This window comes from Bemisia tabaci, chromosome 9 (genome assembly GCF_918797505.1).
Source record: "Bemisia tabaci chromosome 9, PGI_BMITA_v3".
In the NCBI taxonomy this organism is placed as follows: Eukaryota; Metazoa; Arthropoda; class Insecta; order Hemiptera; family Aleyrodidae; genus Bemisia; species Bemisia tabaci.
In genome coordinates this window covers 33,852,203-33,868,303 of record NC_092801.1, presented here as the reverse complement: position 1 = coordinate 33,868,303, position 16,101 = coordinate 33,852,203, and the positions used below count along the sequence as shown (strand labels likewise).

Genomic DNA, 16,101 nt, shown 5'->3' with positions numbered 1-16,101 from the left:
TTCAAAATGCATTTGGGGGCATTTCTGTTAAACTTCGCTCATTTTTACCAATGTCGTTTTAATTAGAGGACTCAGTAATTCTGCCAGACCTGTTTGTGACAAAAATGCTATGAATAGGGCCCTAATCTCTTGAGAGAACATTTTCTTTAACTTTTTCCAAGGGCTTAAACCATCTCTGTCTACAACCTAAGAATATTGCTCTTGGAACTTCCAGATACATATCTCCTGCAATTTTTGAGCTTTCCGAGTTCGATTTTTAGATTTTCTCCCTTTTCGCTCATGAAAGAGGTTAAGGAAAATGTCCTCCCGGAAGATAAAGATATCTTGCTTCATCATATTATGAAATAAACGAACTCGAAAAATATAGAATTGAGTAGTAGTTGTAAGAAAATTTACTGCATTGTCAATTTCATCCTCATGTTTCACAAAATCAATCTGAGGCAGCATACTTCAGAAAAATTAGTGTTGGAGTAGTTGCACATTGTGTTTGTTCACCAAGTGAATCAGTGCTCGTGTGTTTAAGCTGCTCCAGTGTTGAAGTCTCTGGGAATCCAGGTCGATTTTTTCTCTAAAATTAAGGTGCCAAATAAGCCACGCCACTTTGTTATATCTACCAAATACCTGTAAGTGACCTGTAACGGTAACCGAAATATTTATTTGTGAAGATCTCTCTACCACTAGGTGGGCTTGTGTTTTATTTTCAGAGTTTCGATGATATCTTCAATGATTAAGAGCAAAAGTAACCCTAATCCAGGCAGTTTTTTAGAAACACATTCTATCAAAATGCCTAGTCACTTTCACTGTTGACGTTTCACTTTCCTGTATTCTTCAAGTTACTCACCTCAGAGTTTGAACTAATGTAATAATGTCATTGAAATTTAGTATGTGTTGAAAACATCATTGCTCACCTAATCTCTCATCACCTCTTCAAATCATATTCCACCAAAACTCACTTCCTCTCTTTTTTTTCTATTTTGTCTCCTTGTTTATATCATCTTCTGTCTTTCTCTTTAACTTTGCACCAAGTGCAAACTTCTACCAAGAGCAAATTCATGTAGCGACGATGTTGATATGTTACCTACAGTAACATTAAATCTGCAGGAGAAAAAGTCTCTATTTTCCCAAAATGTTTTAAGTCCAAAGTTGTTTTTGATCGATCTCTCCTCCTCTTTTCTCCCCTGATTCCCTAGTGTCAAACCTCTCATCTGTTGAACTTAGAGAAATTTTGTGAATAACGTTTGTATTGTTACGTGTTGTAAACAATTCCTCTGTTCATCTTGCTTGTCAAAAAATTTCAAAATTGCTGTCATTCCGTCTTGTAATTTTCTGTTTGAAACCAATCATATTTTTTAAAATAAAACTATTTTATGTACGAAAGTCTCTACTTGTACGTTTCGCCTTTAATGATAGTGTCTATGACCTTGAGGAACTCGGTAGTTGTAGGGTTTATTTAGGACAAAAGATACCCAGGATGATCAGAAAATGAAAAATAATTATCAGAATTGCAAGTAAAAGGTATGAAATGAAATAAAGAATGACTTATTTACCTAAATTTGTATCCAAAGAAATATCAAGTGTTTGAAAAGAGAGTGAAAAGTGTGTGGAAAGAGACCTGGCAGCCTCCAGGAGAAAATTTTTCTTGACTGCCTGCAATTACTTTAAACACATTCTTCAACAACCCAAGTATTTTGTCTCAGAATTTCTGGAATAATATCCTCTTCAATTTTTGAGATTAAGAGTCAAAGTTACCAGACTTTCTCCCTCCATGCTTTTGCAAAAAGTTACGAGAAATTTTCTCCTGCGAAGAAATCCCTCTCACAGATCTGATGACAACTGCCTTCTTTATTTAATTTTTGCCAGAAGTCATTGAAAAAGATCAAACAACTTAAGACGTGCAAAAGATGGGAGAGCTGTAATCATAAATAAAAAAATGCATCTATTTTTAAAACTTTAATATCACGAAATAAAAGTGGTGATAAAAACAGTACAAAACATACATTACAATATAAAAGGAAAATAACTAGATGAGATAGTAGATGAAAGACTAGACTTAAGACAAAAATAGATCTGTAAAACGATACTTTAAATAAATTGTTAAAAAAATAGGCTTGAAAGATTCACTAAAAAAGACATTGATCTAAAAGTAACTCGAACGGTAGGTACATCAGAGTTTTATTTACTCAGACAGAGGACATTACCTGTTATTGATTTTCCACATGACAATAAAATGTGGGTAATTAGTCCAGAGACTCACTCTAAGAAGATATCCATGTACAAATTTTAAAAGAAATTCGATTTGAGGTGTAAAGCATCTCTTCAAGACCTCAAATTTAATTGGCTACTTATTAAAATAACACTGTCACCACCTATAATCTTGCGTCAAAATTGCGACCAAGGAATTCGATAATTTTATGGGGAGACAAGTGTCAACTGGAAGCACTTTAATGGAAATCATACGATGATTGTAAGAATGGACTGCATTAAGCAGAAAAGAACTAAGCCACATCAGCTATTGCCAAGGTCAATTGGGCAATTTAATTTTTAGAACATAAGGAGTTGTGCAGATTTTTATGCAGATTTCAGTGAATTTTGACACAGCACAATGCAAACTCCTTGAAATTTTCAAAGGAATCTGCACAAACGTTCTCTTGTAATAAATTAAATTGCCCAATTAAATTTAGCAATAGCTCATGTGGCTTGGTTCCTCTCTGCTAAACGCGGTCCAAATGTGACCGTCCACAGGAAAGAGAACCTCAGTCCACAAAAATTCAAAACAGAGTTATCTAAACCAGATTATAGAGGAGAGTCTATGAAAATTTTTGGACATAAAACACCCAAAAATCTAAATTTAAACCAAAGTTAAAGTGGTTTGTAGATCATGGTGTTCAAAAAACATAGTTTCGAGTAAAAGCAGTTGAAAATTGTATTCTGCCATTTTAAGGACAGAACATTAGTGGATTTAAATGCAACCTAGTGCCCTTAACTGGCCCTAAAATTATTTCCCACATCCATCTCATTCTTTAGGACACTATGGAAAATTTTCTGTTGACATCTCAGATTCCGATTTTTCGACTCAACTTGTCAAAAACCGCTCTGCTAAAAAGTCTGCCTCCCATGGGCAGTCACCTATTGTAATAAACAAGCCAAACATTCATCAAAAAGTTGGCTAGATGAGGTTTATAATATAAAGAATTCTTTGAACTCCACTACAAAGGAAGAGTGCCAACTGTGGAATGTTTCATAGAAAGGAAAGTACTGCAGATGAAACCAATGCATACATTGAAAGCTTTAAAGATTATTTGTTCAAAAGGAAGTTGAGGGTCTGTAAAACTTAATTTTGATTATTAGAACCCAATGGAAGAGCGAAGCAACGCAGTAAGGGGTGAACAGCTTTAATACATCTTGATAAATTTTTGAGGGTACCTATTCTATGCTGAAGCTTATTTTGGTTCCACAAACAAAAGCAGCGATATTCATGTGTAGAAACGCATTATTTTCAGACACAAACAGACTTTATTAACAGAGACATGAAAATCACTTTGACGTATCTGTTCTTGCAGGGTGCCTACGGGTAAGTATGTTCTAAAATCCCTACTTTTTAATACTTCCCAAAAATTCCTCTTTACCAAGGTTTCCTAAAATCTTTGCTTTTTCCTTGCCTTTTTCACGCTTTTTTTCTTCCTTGAAAAACCTTTTGAATACTGGCGAGGACAGATTTTTGCGAAAGATAAGCACATTCGGATTAGCAGAGTTAGATGTAGGAATTGTAAAGGAATGAACTAAATAACCCAGAATCTAACTGAGAATTTGCAGGAACGTAATATAAAAAATTATGTACAAAAATCGCGTACCTCCAAAGTACCTGTAGGTTTATCGCAAAAATTTTGAATCACTTAAGCAAAAACATCCATACGTTTTCCATACTTCTGCACGGACCTTTCGACATCCCTACTTTTTCAGTGTATCCATACTATTCTCTAATGATAGACACAATATTCTTCCCTATCTTCTCTTGTGTTGGCAATCATTCATTATTTCTTTGCAAGAGGACTGTACAATGAATCGTAGGCATGGCACAGAAGGAGGACTGCATTAGAGAGCTTACCAGAAAAAGATTGAAAGGAACATGCCGCACACTGTCTTTCAATTTAGGTAGAACCTCATGCTGATCAAAAACAATATTTTTACACTTAGCTTTGGGTCAAACTAAGAATCCAATTAATTATTTCATGTCGTGACAAAAGTCATAGTTGGGAGGATCAGCGGGTACAGGCGGAGGCTCTTGAGGAATAATAATCCCCTCCGCATCTAGTAAACGTAGCTTTATTTCCATGGATAATAATGTGTCCAAGTCATTTTCCGTTTCTTTACTCGTCATTTTATTACCTGCAAAAATAGCACACATATTAACAACAATGCAATGTAAAATAAGTCATCAGTTAAAGTCTACAAGTTGATACAAACTGCAATAATAACCCAGCTGTAAAGAACACGAAATCCTAATTTTCGTGCTGGGATAAAATTTTGAGTAAACTGAATCAGGAAAAAAATGGGATTTTTTGAAGGACCAGTGAGCAGATTTTTACTATATTGGACTCTTGAAATCTTTGGATGTGTTGCATTCATTCAGCTACAAATATTATGAGAGTCTGATTTTATTATTGGTTTTACCCTGAGAGGCAACATGCAGGTTTCAAGAATATCGTTTTTTATTTGTGACTATCTACAAGAAACAATTTATGTAAAATAATAAAATATTTTTGCTTCAAAGTAACTATGTTTTAGTCAATGCCAGCTTTTTTGGCGTCCTTTTAAGATGTTAGAAATAAGAGTCCAACATTAGATAATCCTGAGTTCAGGATCAAAAATTTAAATTTAAGTTGGAAAGAAGTTTTTTTAAACACATTATCTACTTGTCTAGAAAAAATTATGGTACAGTTTTCAGTATGCAAATGATAAATGAATAATCCGCAAGAAAAAAAAAACCTACTTTCCAATAAATCTGAAATAGAGACACCAGCACTACTGCTTGGATGAAAGTTTACTAACATTTTAGCATAAATATACCTACAAAAGTCACACTGTATCCAAGTTAAAACAGTTTGAAGTTTGCAGTTAAACACACATAATTTTAGAAGCATTTAAGTATGGAGCTGCCATGTACAAGTTATAAGATAGTTATGCCAAGTAGTTACAAGATGCAAGAAAGCAGTTCATAAAAAATCTCAAATTTGATTTTTCCACCAAACCTCTCAACTGAAAACCTGCGAAAGCTTAAAATGGCCTCTCTTTATGGTGTTTCAATATTTTAGGCTTGTTTTAAACATTTTTTTTAAATTTTACGTTTTGTTGTGTTTGCAATTTCAAGTATGACATTTGTGCATTATCAGGAATCTCATGTCGCTATATGTATGGAAAAAGTATGAGTCAATTTTGCGGAAGAAATTAACTTCTTTAAGGAGCTTATTATCAGTTTAGAATTTGAATCCACTAATAATCTATGGCATCCTCATGTTTCTCACAAGATTTAAAATTAGAATTAGACGGACAAATAAAGATCCTTGGAGCATACGTCAATTTGATTCTATGCTTGTGATGAGATCTTTTGTATGTGGCCATACAGCTACAGGACACTCATCATAAAAAAAAAAAAAAAAAAAACAAATAGAGAAACAATTACCTAAAAGAGCATTTATGCCATCAGTCCAATATCCATATACTTGGTCGTCAGGAGCAACAAAGTCTAGAGTTGTCATTTCGACCGAATCCAGAGATAAAGAAAAAGCAAGTTGCGGTGTAGTTTTGCGCCCTCTGTAAATTGGAAATAATAGTTTCAATAATCAGAGATGTCAACCTTCAAAATCATATTTTTAGTCAAATAACCTGTTTATATTATAATAATAACAGAATGGGTCAGGGGTGCCCTTATTTAAAATCAATTTTCTAAAAGTACAGAGTGAACTAAGCTCCTATTAATTTTTCAGATTCTTTTCAACATTATTTACACTGTAATTTCTTAGTTTGTTGAAGGTTAGTCCTTAATATCTTCTAATCTCGTAATTTACTGCGCATAGAACCATTTCCATTATTCCCTTTCTCTTTTGTATACTCCTCATAAATTTTGATTGTGTAGGCTCACGCCAGTTTATTTCTTTCATAATAATTAGAGAAGAATGTTAAATTCGAGGAGACCTTGTTTTGAAGCAAATCGATGGTGTAACTGCAAAAATAGGTATATCTGTTGCACTAATTGGACGTATTTCTGTCAAACGGAGCTATGTACATTAAGACATGAGCCATGAGATCCATAAGAATATATGCGTATCAGGGCTCACGTCATAACGCACATAGTTCTGTTTGGCAGAAATACGTCCAATTCAAAATCCCTGCTCCTGTTTTATTTTTTAAAAAGAGAACTGATTAAAATCATGGCTTGAAATTTTCGTAAAATATTTTTCACACAAAGAGGAAAATTACTGAGGTTTCCAAAAAATGATGTTTTGAATGAGGGGTTTTTCATATAAACGATAAAGTATGACAGGAAGTTTACGATGCTGCTGACAGGAATATGCATTTCTGAGGTTGCACCATCGATATGGAGGACACAGAGATAACAATGAACTATTTGGTCCCTTCAAAATATTTCTTCAAAAACAAGTTTTCTACTCACTAGAAGAGTAAATGCCTTTGTGAACTAGAGTAATGGTAAGTCAATTAACATACCACGAAACAATTGCTGACATAAATGTATTAACAAATGTAACCACAAATAATGATGTGTGGAAAAGGTTAGACGTACTACTTAGATAAATAAACAAAATAAATACGCAGATTTAGCACCTGCTGATTTTTTCTTCCTTCTCAGACTCAAATTAATGAAAAGAGTCAGCTACTTGATAAAGGTCAAAAATAAAGACACATTTTTTGAGGAACTTGAGCGCAATCCAACTCATAGAGTTGAAGGAGAGTTTTTTGTAATAGAAGCAGTGAAATATATCACAATTGGCCAAGATTATTTCGAAGGAGACGAGTCCAGGAACACCATCCACAAAAATTTGAACACACATGAGATCACCATGTAAAATGTGAATCCGTGTGACTAAACAGGTGATGGATCTCTTGCATGAGTCAAGAATTTTCGAACTAAGTACTTTTTTTCAACATAAAATTTTGAGAGGAAGGTGATAGTGCCACTGGTTTTCTCTGGAAAAAACTCTCAAGCTCAAAAAAAGCTCTCAAAGTTCAGGCTTTAATGGAGGGGATCTCGATTCCCGCAAAATGTTAAATCAGAAAAAGTACTTAAATTGAACCTCTCTGACACATGCAGCAGTGGCGTGGCGTTCTTTGCGATGTATCGATTGTTATGCCATTTAAACCTATGGAAAAGGATCAATAGACAGGATGTACGCAGCGAACACCTTAATAATCGATTCTTTACCATAGGTTTAAACGGCATAACAATCGATACATCGCAATTCGCGCCACGCCACTGACATGCAGGCGCAACAGGAGCAATACAGGAGCTCTACGATCAGGGAGCAATACTCTCTTCAGAAGAATTTTAGAATTAGAAATCTAGAGATGTACACATTCCTTAGCCTTTTCATTTTGAAGACGTATTTTGGTGACTTTTCTTGAAGTCAAGTTGATGACAAACTCCTCTCTTCTTTCCTCCCAATCATCTGCCATTTTGCCGCGTTTTATTTTTTACCAACTGGGCAAACTGGTAACATCTCAGGGGCTCATAGTATTTGCGCAAAATCAAGAGGTTTCTTGCCCTGTATAAATGTATTCAAATTTGAAAATAGAATCTTGACCTTAAATGCAAAGTTCAATTTTTCTAAATTCAGTTTTCTATGATCGAGCGGTAAGAATAGGAACTTACTTATCCCTCATGTGAGGGCAATCCTTCCCAGTTATAAGGGCCTTGATATCAACCACATCTAGTTTGTTGGGTAATTCTTCTATCGTTGGAACACTTTTCTCATCACAGTCACCATAATGGAACACCTTGTGATTAGGTGACAGGCACACGTACCAAAACTTATCTTTGACACGCTGTACAAACAAGATGAGTGCAAATTAAAAGATGAAAGACAAAATTTTGAATATTCACTTGACTTGGATTTGATTATTCTCTTTTTTATTCTTCCGTTACTCTCTTTGAATGACACGCTAAATGTATGGAATGAGAGCTGTTGACAAGAATGATTTTTGGTATAGACTGAGGAATTTAGGTTTGGTTTTAGTTCAAATTCATGAACTGTGATAACCCTGATTTTTTATTTGAATCCGTCTCACCATAAGTAAAAATTTTAGTTCTCGGTTTAGATTGTTACTGAAATACAGGAATTTTTAACAAAAAATCAATTCTGAAAGCAGGGTAGGTATATTTTTGTACACACAATATATGAATTTCATACACATTTCTTTGCACGGCGTCAAGAATTACCTCTTTGTAACTATTGATTTCTCCAACTTTATGATTGAAATGTGACCATTTCTCAATCCTGGGCACATTTTTTGTCTTGAAAACATAGCAATAAAATAATTGTGGCATTTTCAGTTTGTGTGGAGAGAAATTTTCCAAAATAATTACTGATAACTTTACTATTTCTCCAAAATTTTAAGGGTGATGCCCACCATCAAGAGTTTCTTTAAATGAACAGAAATTTTTGAAGGATTTTCTTTAAGCCATTTTGAACCGATGTAGAGGGTGAAATATTTGCAGTCCAAGTAAAGTCCGAAAATAGACATTTTTGACAAGATTAGACAAGATATGAGCTTACCTGTCCGCGGGGGGAATATTTAGTAAACCTAGTTCCCTCGACCAAATAACCTATCCTGTTTCTCTGGATAAGATCCAGGATTTCAGGCATGATTATTTCTTTAAGCTCTACTATCGGCTGAGCGTGGCTTTCCCATTCCTCGCGCGTTGTTCTCTCCTGCTGCCAAAGATTTGTGATTTCTGAGTAAGTCAATAACTGTAGTTTGGCTTTGAATTTCTCCATGCTGGTAGGCTGGCATGCTAAAGCTCGCGTGATTTGCTCTCTAACTACACTGAACACCTGCAATTCAAAAATGGGTAATAAATAAGAAACTATCAAAACGGTAATCTTGAAAAAAAATTGAGAATCATAGGAGAGAATCTGTTCAGAATCTCTTTGAAAAGCACGAGGAGTCTATTTACAGTCTAAGGTCTTAAAAATCAGAATCATGGAGGAAAAACTTCACACCTTGAAACAATATTATGTAGTAAATTCACGGGGTTTTTTTTTTTTAATGGCACTTTTTGCTGAATTTCAATTTTTAATTCTATTCCATTCTATTCAATTTATTGTTTTTGTTTTTTTGTTAAATTAAATTGTAATAAGATCCAGACCCAAATTTTAGTTAAGTAGTATTGGTGTCATTGAGGTATGTCTTGGGGCCCTTGTGGCCCCGTATATCTTTTTATAAGAATTAAACTAATAAATAAAGAAAAAAATACAAAAAATAAATATAAATAATAAATAGATGCCAAAAAGTTGATTACCATTCATAATTTTTTTTAAAAAAAAAAAAATAAAAAATAAAGAGTAAAAATTGTCAAATTTAGAGGTGAATTTTCAGCGACTCATGAGTCCTTTCTGAAAAACTCTTAGGACAAAACAAGAAAAAAAAACCAAGAAATTGATAACTATAAATGAATTAATATGTACAAACTAAATAAGGAATAACTAAATAAAGAAGGTTGTGCCAGGTTTGTATTTTACCCCATGAGAAATCTCGATGGTGTACTTTACCTTTTGAAAATGTACTCCTGGTATGGAACACTCAAACAGTGCTTGCATTATTTTACTACATATTAGAAAACATTTGATGATAAAATAGGTCTTACTTTCATTTTCTTGAAGTTCAAATCAGTAGGCATACTCTTCCAATTGATCATTTTGAAAAAATATTAAGGAGAAATCTCTCGCAATGAACGACAGGCAAGGGAAAGAAGGACACTAAAACACAGGAAATTTTTTGTAGGAGACTTATACTAGTTTCCAGAATTACTCGCTGGAAGGTATGCTCTGCAATTATGGAGGAAAATAGTGTCTGCAGATAAAACCGAACATTGGGAAGGTGGGTGAAGTGTCTTTACAACTCCTTTATAAAATTATCTGCATTCAAGATTAATCAGAAGAAACTGCAGTAATTGAGAGAGTGTGATAAAAATTGCTAATTACTTCATTGAGATAACACTCGAATAAATATCTCAAGGTTTTTTCGAGGAGGTACAATGATACAGAGGCTATTACTATTATTACCCTCAAATTATCCTGATATCTTTCAAGTCTTCCTGAGAGTGAAAGATTAAAATTGTTCCAAAATTTATGGCACATTGACTCCTTTGTCAAGTGGTCAGAAAAAAATTAGCTGCAAAATAAACTGAGAAACTTCACAACAGACACAAAACACGTAGCTTTCCTGATTTTATGGTTGTACCTGAAAGCTTCCGCAGATAATTAAACCACTCCCATCAATTTTAGGACTTTACTAATGAGCAAAAGTTTCATTCAGCTGTATCAACAATGAAACTGCAAAGATGCGAATCTCAGATGCAGTGTTTCAATATCGCAGCTACATACTATTTTATTTCTTAAAAACAGACCAAACTAACATGATGGCTAGAAAGTTTTACAGAGTATTTTTTACCCAGAGAAGAGGAATTACCGATTTTTTCCAGAAACGGCAAATAGTAGTTTTTAATGTAAAAAAAATGAATTATGACAGAAAGTCTGCAACGCTACAAACCGAAATACACATTTCTGCAGCTTTACCATCAATATAGTACTCAGGGCTTGGGGCAGGTTTATTTAAAATCAACCCCAGCAAAAATCATCATATTGTAGTATGAAAAACATCTCCTTTCGAGCCTTGAAAAAATTCACACAGCTCTGATATTTCATGATGGAAAGAGAGAATAAAAAAATTTGAATAAATGGGAGCCTGATACTCTTGGAATGCATACATCGTTCCTCATTTTATTTTCGATAGGTGGTTGTTTGAGTTCTTTAGTTTAATTATTTTACTTTCATGCAGAGAAAGTTTAATGAAAAGATGAAGGAAAAATCAATCTTCCTCTGTTAGTTCTAAAAGAAAAACTTGAGATAAACGCAAAATAATGCATGAATTTTTTTCTTGGTACTTATTGGATTTTAGGGCAACTTTTTTCATGAAACAACGGATGCTTCCACTCTAGGTAAAGTCTATGGGAGACCAATTCAACAGATACATAATTTCTTTTGAAGACAGTAAAAAGTAAAACTCATTAAACAAAGTCAAAAGAAAGGCCTTACCTTTACAAAATCTTCTATAGTGGCACGCATCTCTTTCCATGTTTTATTCAGAAGCACAATGCATATACAGTAAAACTCGTAGAAAGGATGGTCATGAGTGAAGAACATAGGGTGGAACGTTGTGGCTTGTTCCGAAGGCTGTTCTCCGATTCGAAGGATCTCGCAAAGCAATCTGACCAGTTCAACTGAAGTTCGTCCAAAAGGACATTCATGCTCATCTGCTCGGCACGAGTTTTCTAGGACAACCTACAACCACAAGAAAAAAACAGCATGAAAATTTTGAGTAGGTAATTGTGACCAAATATATTAGAACCAGAAGAATGAAAATATTGTAGCCATGATATCTTCATTTTTTGTTGTTATTATTTCTATTTCATGCTGGAAAATACTTTTCAGCTTGCACAGCCATCATCATGGCTACAATATTTTCATTCTTTTGCTTATTAAAATTAAAGATACCTTCACTACCTTTATGTTTAAAAATATGTTAGAAGCACAGTATTGTCTGACATGAAAAATTAAGACAATAGTTCGTATGTCGCAGGCAATTAGTCAAATCAGGCATTCTGTCAAATGCCTTGCAGGTAGTCAAATTTTGATAGTTAACAAAATTTTGTACATTGAGGGCAAAAAGCTCACGAGTTCTCAATATTTTAGGAAAAATAACTTATCAAGTCTACAAACTCTTCTTGTTTCTTCCTCTTCAAATGCTGCTTCTATACTTGAAAGTTAAAATTATTAAAATTCTGTATTTTGTGACGTCAGTGGCGAGGTGTGAATGATCCATTATTTTCCCATTTGTAACTATGGTAAAGAATCGATTATTGAGGTATTCGCCGCAAATACCCTTAATATCGATCCTTTTCCATTCAAATAGCAGATTGAACGATATATCGCAAAGCACGCCATGCCACTGTGTGACATGATAACAATTTCGCTCCGATAAATGTTCATTCAGGAGCTAAAAATAGCTCAAATGCTGAACTACCTCCTAGTTTTACCTACTTACAGTTCTGGTTGAATTTTTGGTGTTTTTTTCCTTATTAAAAATAAATAAAATGCATTATAGTTTAACTCATCACCTAAGATTTTCACTTTAAATGCAAAATCACACCAGCAAACGAGTAATAGAGTCAAGAATAGCATTTAACTGTCTCACATAGTATTGGTTTCAGCATATACTGCTCAAAAACAAGTGCTTGTAATTTAAATCTATCCACACTAACAGGAAGGCCACTTTCCCAAGTCTAAATACAGAGAAGTCACAAATCCACATTTTTTAAAAAGATGAAGTTGTTTGTTGGAGACAGCTGATAGAATTCCCCAATCGAATGAGGTAAATTTCTGCCAACGAACCTAATAAGAGGACCTAATTTAGTATTTAGGTAAGAAAACAATAAGTCTCTTTTAATAAAATGGAATTGAAATGTAGATGAATGTGCAAACACTGTCCCAAAAGTTTTGAATTGGTCCACCAATTCAAAAAGAAAAGAAGGGAAAAAAAGGCAAGCAAGTTGCAGTTTTAGGAGTTTTTAGATCAATTCTTTACCCATTAATTGAATCTTTGTTGAGTAGATTTTATCAAAAATCGATAGAGATTCAGTATTTTTAGCGGACATGCTGTGTGGACTCCTACCATATTATAAAACATAATAGGGATGGTTTACCAACATTTTGTGCCTCCAAAGAAATCTGATGATATTTCATATTACAGTCACTTGTTGAGTATTCCTCAAAAATATATTCATAAAAGATGCTCCGAGCTGAATGAATCCTTAACCAAAATACGGTTTAAAGTATTTTCCAGTTTATAGTGGTGTGGTTGTACAAAATTATATGATTTGAACTGCTTTAAAATGGTGATACAAAAAATAAAAAATCAAAAGAAAGGCTCACCTTTGTGTAACTTTCTGTGTGGGTGCGCGCAAAGTACACCATACAGTCGAGAGCCAGCATGCCTGGGGGCGTTTCCATAAAATCTTGCGCTGGATTGATATCACACTTAAACCCTAGTTTTTTGTAATCTTTGGCAAAAACTCCCAGTTGTCTTCGAACAGCAGAGTCATTGCCTGCATTACTGTCCGTTTCAAACGCAATTTTTCTCAGCTCCTGTGAAAACACGAATTCCAGTATTTGAGATTATGCATTTGGAACCAGTTATCATAGATGCAAGAAACATCTCATGATACAGTGCACTTCAGCAGAGCTCATACTGCAATGAGGGGAATTCTGGAGGAACATGACAACATTTCTATATAACCAAAGTAATGGTGTTTTGATATGTTACTTATATTTTCGGAAATAGAAAGATAGAAAAAAAAATCCCAACTTCAAGCTTCTTAATTGGATATATTTATACTAAAAGGAACTAGGTGAATAGGGTTTGCATGCAACATGGTTCTCTTTAGCATAAAAACATCCGGTTATGACTGCACTTTTCTTTACTAGTTAGTCGTTTGTAATTTATATGGATTCAACCTGAATCAGCCTTTCTATATGAAACGCCTAATTATCTCTGATTTTTTGTTTTCTACATAGAAAACTGAGCAACACTGAAACTTTAAAAATTTGTAAGTGCATTCTATAAAACCTTGAATGAAGTCTTGTAGAGTTTGATTTACTTAAATAACCGTATTTGCAGAACAAAGATGTTCCAAAGAAAAATCTGGGAAAAGTTGAAAAATTAATGACTTAAAAAGAAATGCTTCCATCAGTATAATGGAACTGCAGTCTTTTAGCAGCAATGGAAAGGAAGACAGATGGTTCCAAAAGTATCCATAAAAATAATACCTTAATTTTTTCATGAGCGTCTTGATCCTGAGGGTCCATTTTTGAGTTCATTCGTTGTTCTAGTAGACTCAATGAAAGCGTTTGTAATACATATAACTGATGTGCCATCTCAGCGCCAATCTGAAAGGAGAAAAAAATCTATGAGTCGCAAAGACCAAAAGAGCTCTGAGCCTTCTTTCTACATGCTGAAGCTAATTCTTTGGAGGAGCTCAATTTGAAATTCCGTTAAACTTTTACAATGTGTTCAATTGGCACCTTTCGTACAAAGCAAAAGAGTTTTTGTTCTTCTAATAGTTGCTGCTAAGAGAGGCGAAAAATTCCGGAAGTTTTCGAGAGATTACGTTGGCTTGTTTTCCAAAAAAAAAAAATTTGGGTACGACAGGAAGTCTGCAATATCGCAAACAAAGATACAGGGTTTCCCACTTTGAAAATCAGTGTAACAGCTTGTGTTTGAACTATGCTTCATTACAAGTTATGTGCCTCTCTTCAATTAGCGTAGAGAATTCAGTTGAAGATATGAGAGGAGGAGGAAATTGATACATATTGCTTACCTGTTCAGTTGAGGGCTGGATAATGTTGCTGAGAATGATATTCCGAACTTGTTTTGAGCACAGTGTCGCTGAAACTGCTCTCCGCTTGGCCAAATCCGCTTTCAGGAACAGGGCATTAATTAAAGCCATTGCATTCTGCTGAACAACTGGATTTGAGTTGTGTAGGTGAGCTACTAAATTAGGGAAAGTAACTTCCTTTTCAACTAGCTCATATTTCTTTGCATTGCCGTTCAAAACTATGCTTTCCAGGATGGACAAAGAGGCTTGAACAATCTTATGATCTTGAGCATCCGCTGACTGGTTGTTAACGTAACTGGCCACAGTCTGAATGAAAGGGCACTCTAAAATGTCCCAAAATACTATCCCATGGTACATTAACTCGACAAAAGAGACTAGAGAATACGCAAGAACTGCGCCTTTGCACTTGCCGCCTTCGATCATGCTGACGATCAACTGTAAACCTTGTTTCGATATGAATTCGTGAGCAAAGGTAGTATCAATGCTCAGTTTTGATAATTTCTGCAAAGCTTGAACTTTCTCTTCGTTGGTCCCCGTGTTGAGCTTGTGGAGAATATCATGCGCTGTCTTGGATGGAGAGAAAGTCAATTTGAGAACTGAGCCATTCTTGATTTCGTTCCGATTTTTCTCCGTTATATAATTTTGATAATTATTTTCCGAAAACTGAAGAGCATACAAACTCGCATCTGGAAGATCCCAAGCATTACACAACTCCAAAATTGTTGCAGCCAGAGGTTGTTTCTGATTGAATTCGATCAGTTGAGGGACTTGGTCGTCCATTTCAACCGCGATTTTGACGATGTTGGCATCCTTCAAGGCAGGCATTTTCGGCTGTTTAGAGTTCATTAGTTTTTCTGAACTCCCAGAAAGCAAACAACAGAATTGAGAATTAAGTTTTAAGAGCAGAAATTAATACTTATCATATGCGACACAGTTGGGACATCCAGCACGCCATGACTGACAAGGTACTCACTCCGAGGAAAAGTCCATAGTTAAGTGAAAATGAAGAAAAATCTGTGGAATAAATTCTGGATGGACATCGCACGATATGTTTCAATAATTAACACTAATTGATGATGAGTGTCCCATAAAGAAACAAATGAATGGATGAGAATGTAATATGGCCGACGATATCATTCGTTTGGCTATGTATAAAGTATCACATAATACAGCACAATTTTTACTCAGCGTAGAGCATTTTTAAAAGAATAAGTTCCTGCTCGAGAGTAATTGGACAATTTAAGTTTCGAAAGTTCAACAAGTTTTCCTTTCCACAAGAATTTCACGAAAGCTTTGACTTGTCAGTGAACTGTAAACACAACTATTATCACTTTTTTTTATCACTGAACGTTTTTGATTGGTTGTCAGGTTTTTTAGGTTATGTTGACATCTGTTGTGTTTATTCCATCTCA

At 34.6% G+C, this 16,101-nt stretch overlaps 1 protein-coding gene across 1 annotated transcript; it reads right to left on the bottom strand.

Moving 5' to 3' along the window:
- Ced-12 (engulfment and cell motility Ced-12) lies at positions 1–16,003 on the bottom strand. Its single transcript, XM_019041354.2, has 8 exons — positions 14,672–16,003; positions 14,121–14,240; positions 13,227–13,439; positions 11,331–11,576; positions 8,790–9,068; positions 7,886–8,058; positions 5,681–5,811; positions 1–4,386 (listed from the first exon to the last, which is right to left on the bottom strand). Exons 1-8 carry the CDS (start codon positions 15,533–15,535, stop codon positions 4,223–4,225), a joined length of 2,190 nt encoding a protein of 729 aa, XP_018896899.1. The 5' UTR covers positions 15,536–16,003; the 3' UTR covers positions 1–4,222.
- Between the last annotated feature and the right edge of the window lie 98 nt (positions 16,004–16,101).

Coding starts and splice junctions, on each gene's coding strand:
- Ced-12 (XM_019041354.2), bottom strand. CDS start 15,535: ATGAACTCTAAACAGCCGAAAATGCCTGCCTTGAAGGATGCCAACATC. Junction 9,069..11,330: donor CTATAGAAGATTTTGTAAAG/GTAAGGCCTTTC, acceptor TTTGAATTGCAG/GTGTTCAGTGTAGTTAGAGA. Junction 8,059..8,789: donor AATATTCCCCCCGCGGACAG/GTAAGCTCATAT, acceptor TTGTTTGTACAG/CGTGTCAAAGATAAGTTTTG.